Source organism: Phalaenopsis equestris, unplaced genomic scaffold (assembly GCF_001263595.1).
Source record: "Phalaenopsis equestris unplaced genomic scaffold, ASM126359v1 Scaffold202305, whole genome shotgun sequence".
NCBI classification, from domain to species: domain Eukaryota; kingdom Viridiplantae; phylum Streptophyta; class Magnoliopsida; order Asparagales; family Orchidaceae; genus Phalaenopsis; species Phalaenopsis equestris.
Genome location: NW_018222015.1, coordinates 4,893 through 10,112, shown reverse-complemented (window position 1 = coordinate 10,112; position 5,220 = coordinate 4,893). Strand labels below are relative to the sequence as shown.

Genomic DNA, 5,220 nt, shown 5'->3' with positions numbered 1-5,220 from the left:
TAAGAATTTAAGTCTTAAAGAGCCTATGTTATATCGTGAGATTTATGTAAACCCCCAAAAAAAAACAAGAAAAACAAAGCAAATTAAGAATTTAAGTCTTAAAGAGCCTATGTTATATCGTGAGATTCCAGATAAAACACAAAAAGAAAACAAGAAAAACACATGCAAGTGCAGACATGCAACATGATTTAAAAGAAAAAATAAAACAAGTCAAATCAAGATAATAAACAGGCTGGTGTTGCTGGATCGGCAACATATCCCAGAAAAGAAAAAGGCGGTCGGACTCCGCATATACATGTCCGATCCTAATTTTATATATCAATATAAAATGCAGAATTAAGATACGGGGCACAAGTATCTGCTCCTGGTCCCCTCGACGTGCTTCCCGCGCTAACGTCTTGGAACCTGTGCCTGTATCTTATTTCTGTTATAGAACTCTCCTAGACTCCAAAAATACATAAAGAAAAGAAAAAGACTCAGTCCTGCATGAAAAATAAATGTCAGTGGGAAAGCTCACATGCAAATAATGTATCATGAGTCGTGCCTTAAAAGTGGGGGAGCTAAGTAGCACTTACAAGCAAAAGGGTCAGAAAAAATGGTAAGAAATCATTACTTGCTCCCCCCATAACGGTACTTGTGTGTGTATATAAAAATAAGCATGGTTCCCTGCAGCATGTTTCCCTGCAGAAGACCGCCCTAACACCCTACCATACATATGCAGCATGCAGTCACACCAGAAACATAATGCAAATGAAAAATGTCTGGCTATGGCAACCAATCCGACAGAGAACAATAAGCAGACATCAAAAAAACTACCTAGCACCTTAAATCCTAGCCTAGTACCTAGCACCCTAAATCCTAGCCTATCACACGATCTAACGAAAAGTGTATCAGGATAGTATCTAAATGACTTTGATGGGATTGTTTGACCGACCCCATTCTAAGGATCCAATGGTTCTAAAAGGTGTCACGAAAGGAGGTGACACAAGTTAGATTCATTGAATTCTTAGCACAGTCATACTCATGTCAGTCCCGATGACTTAACTCGCATTGCTCATCGGGATTGACCCAGCAAGCAATGCTCGTTAAGGCATCGCAACCAACATGGGAGTCACTTTCTTAATGGGTCTGGCTCGCTATTCATGCAAACATGCAAATGTAAATGCAGATGATCAATCAAAACAGAAGTGATGAGTATACCATGGGGCGGAGATTCAAACAAAGGTGGGCATACTGTAGTGATAGTGACCCTAAGAGGTGTGCCGAAGAGGCAGTGACCCCAGGAAAATGAGCATGTCGTAGTGGCAGCAACCCTAGGAGGTGTGTCGGTAGGGCAGTGACATGACAGAATGGGCATACCATGGCGGCAGGGGCCCGAAAAAGATGGACATGTCATGATGACAACGGTCTCAGAAGGTACACCGATAGGGAAATAACCTATAAAGAGTAGGCATGCTGTGACAGCAGGGGCTCTAGAAAGATAGACATACTATAGTGACAGTGGCCCCAGGAAATGCGCAAGTCAGACATATGATCGTAATCATGCAGACATACAGATGCAAGATGGGATGCAATAATGTATTCATGCATATGTGATATAATATGCAAAAATGCAAACACACATGCAAGGCAATATGGTAGTGCACACAGTAATTAAGTTAAGTCAATCCTCACATATATTGAGAGTTTGATTTCAGAAGCAGTGGGCAAAGACATGAAAGTTGATAGACAACCAATTATTCTTGTCTTAGATTCTGATGTGCAGGTAATCTCTTTCATTTGATAATGAATAAAGTTTTCGGTTTGGTATTGAACCACCTAATTAACACTTCTATTTGGAGAAGATTGTCAAATTAATCCTCTGATTCTTTGCATGAGGTTATTTTAGCCCCAAAGTTAATAAAAAGAATATTTACATATATACCACTTAATTCTTATGTATTTACATATCAACACCTAAACTCCATTTTTTACGTACATGCCACCTTTCCTATGTATGAAATTGTTTCACTTTTTAATTGTTGAAATGATTGTATTTTTGATGTGATATAAGAGATTTGGGTGGTATTTATGTAAAAAAAAAGTTTAATTGATAGATGTGTGAATTCATAGGATTTAGGTAATATGCATGTAAATTCCTCCCAATAAAAATGTCTATTTAGTCCTAAAATACTTTTAGTATTAGTTGAAATAATCCTTGTTTTAGCCTCTTTTAAAAAAATCTCAGGATTAATTTAGCATTTGTTTAAACTCTGGGCCTAATATGACCCAATGTAAATGGTCCGTGGACTATTTTGCCACTTTACTCCTGTTCCTTTTAGATTTGCACAGGTGATACGCCGGATAACTTTCTCGTGTTTATCCTAACCTTGTCCACTACTTGAACAACCTTCATTTTAGATTTCAAGGAAAATTTTCTTTAGAATAAAGTAGTTTTTGCTCTGAAGAGCTATCCTAAGCCATGCTTGCATGACTGCAGATGATCTGATGGGAGAACATGCCAATATTGAAAAAGCAGGAGGTTTATCGCATGCTTTCCTTAGGCAGCATTTTGCTAAAACTGAATTGTCATGCCCGTGAAAAGAAGAACACATTTGAATTTAATCTTCGATACATAGACTTCTTTCATGCATATTATTTGCTTAATCCTAGTGGTGATCTCAGTCATACAAAACAACAATTTGATGAATGGTTTCAAAATCATAAGTGGGAGTTAATACTCTCTTCAAATACATTTAAAACAATTTCTTTTTTTCCAGGGCATTAACTTACATACCACCTAATTCCTATGTATTTGCATATCTACCACAACTTTTTATACTTATATTGCCTAAATCTTTCGTATCACATCAAAAATATCATTGCTCTTTAACTCTTAAAAAGTGAATACCTTTTGATACATGCTTAAGGTGAAATATATGTAAATGTTAAAGTTTAGGTATTAGTGATATGCGGATACATAAGAATTAAATGGTATATATGTAAATATTTTTTGTATTTAGGTTAAAATTATATATATGTAAATATTTTTTGTATTTAGGTTAAAATTATATATTTTTTTTTCCTATTTGGTGCTCTAGTAGCTTTTTGTTGTTGCACAGGGCAAAACAGGAAATGCTCCAACAAGTGAGGAACTATTACTAGCTTTACAAAATCATGACCTATACTTGTATTTTGGTCATGGAAGTGGTAAGTTTGTCTTAATTTAATTATTACTTCATAATTGTGTCGCCGTCATTTAATAGTTTCAAAGCACCTAATTCCTATGCATTACATATTTAACACCTAATTTATACTACATAAAAATTACAGTTATTTTAGCTTTTAAAATATAAAATACACCTTTTCTTGAATGGATAAGGTGGCATGTATGTAAAAATCAAAGTTTAGGTGTTAGACATGCAAACACATAGGAATTGAGTGTTATGTATGTAAATCTTTTTTTTTTTCTTCACAACATTTACCTACATAGCACCAAATTCCTATTTATTTACACATTTAACACCTTACTTCACTTTTTGACCTTTCTACTAATCAGCTCTCTTCAATATCTCATAAAAATATCATAATTTTAACTTTTAAAAAGTAAAGTATACTTCTTCAATCACAAATAAGGTGACATGCATGTGAAAAAATAGTTGTTAGATATGGAACCACATAGGGAATTGAGTGGTATGTATGTAAATCTTTCCTTCTCTTTTAATGCCAAAGGAATGCAATATATACATGCAGATTTCGTTGGAAAACTCAGTAGCTGTGCTGCTGCTTTGCTCACAGGTTGTAGCAATGGATCTCTTAGACAGAGAGGTTGCTATGTTCCTCAAGGTGCTTCCCTTCACTACTTATTTGCAGGCTCACTTGCCATTATTGCAAATTTATGGGAGGTATCTGATAAAGATATCGACCATTTCGCGAAGGCTATACTCAACTCATGAACTTAGGACTCCATCCTTCATAACTGCAACAAATGTATTGGTTTGGCAGAAACTTCAAATGCTGGAAAATCAAAGTTCCTATACGGAAGAAAAGTTTCGAAATCTGCAGAGATTGTTGAGGAGAATTGCAAGTTTTGTGAAGCCAAATTGAGAGTTGCTTCATTTATTATTGAGGTGAGGGGAGCTTGTAAACTTCCTACTATGATAGGGGCATCAGTTGTTTGCTATGGTGTGCCTACAATTTTAAATAGGAAACAATGAATTTATAAGAAATTATTGCAGTATAAAAAATTATTTCCGAATTTTTTTTTTTTTTTCTTTTTTTTTTTTTTTTGTCTGCAGGTTTTAGTGAAATTGTTGGTGATTTTAAGTATCAGGGCTCCAAAATAGTATGGGTGACACAGTTACGATTTCATTTCACCCTTCCCCTCTCCTGCCTGAAACCCTCACCTAAAATCATATTCTACAACACATACATTCCCTCCACCAAGCTCACTGGAAACTAATGTATCTGTTCCAACCTCGATCCCTCTGAGCCTAGCCATACCAAGGTGAAACAATTCCTCTTAAATCTCCTTGCCTCTCACAAAGCTGAAAACATCCTTGCCTTCTGCGCCTCCTTCATCGCCCCTCTCGTCACCAAACTTGAGTCCCAAATCACTTTCGATGGCCACTCGAACTTCAATAAGCTCAAAAACCACTTTGCCCTGGAATCCCATTATTCGCCTCCTTCTCTTATCCTACCTTACGACACAGTCTCCATTAGAGCTAGCTGGGAAGGTAGAGATCTCCAAACATGCCATTATTCATCTTTTTCTTCGACCCTTTGCAACAACCAAAGAACAAAGGGACAGAAGCATCACAAAGTCCCTCACACGTAAAATTATAATTTGAGGACCGCGGTATGCAAAATCCACATTAAAACATTTAAGTATAATTTATCAAAACAAAGAGCAAAAATTATCTACCATTCACATTAGTTCATCGATGGTAAATTTAATATTGATCTAAGCTAATACATAACTAATATCATATTGGGTGATCATCGGTAATCACTCATCTTTTTAAGATGTATTTCACTTTTAAAATAATAATAATAATAATAATAATAATAATATTATTATTATTATTATTATTATTATTATTATTATTATTATTAATATTTATGATTTAATTTGAAAGATTTAAATGTTATTGATGCGTGTTGAAGAATTTATGGTGGTAGATAATGAATTATTGTCTTAGCCTTGAACAGATTAATCACACACTCAAATAATAAAAGTGA

The 5,220-nt window shown here is 35.1% G+C and overlaps 1 protein-coding gene across 3 annotated transcripts; it reads left to right on the top strand.

Annotated features, from left to right (window-relative positions):
• The first annotated feature begins 3,080 nt into the window (after positions 1-3,080).
• On the top strand, positions 3,081-4,203 carry LOC110036082. Of its 3 annotated transcripts, XM_020740436.1 has the most exons (3): positions 3,081-3,189; positions 3,733-3,825; positions 3,985-4,203. In XM_020740436.1, exons 1-3 carry the CDS (start codon positions 3,157-3,159, stop codon positions 4,084-4,086), a joined length of 228 nt encoding a protein of 75 aa, XP_020596095.1. In that variant the 5' UTR covers positions 3,081-3,156; the 3' UTR covers positions 4,087-4,203. The 3 variants fall into 3 exon arrangements, with proteins under 3 accessions (XP_020596095.1, XP_020596094.1, XP_020596093.1); XM_020740435.1 differs by having other exon boundaries at positions 3,778-4,203; XM_020740434.1 differs by having other exon boundaries at positions 3,733-4,203.
• Positions 4,204-5,220: the final 1,017 nt, after the last annotated feature.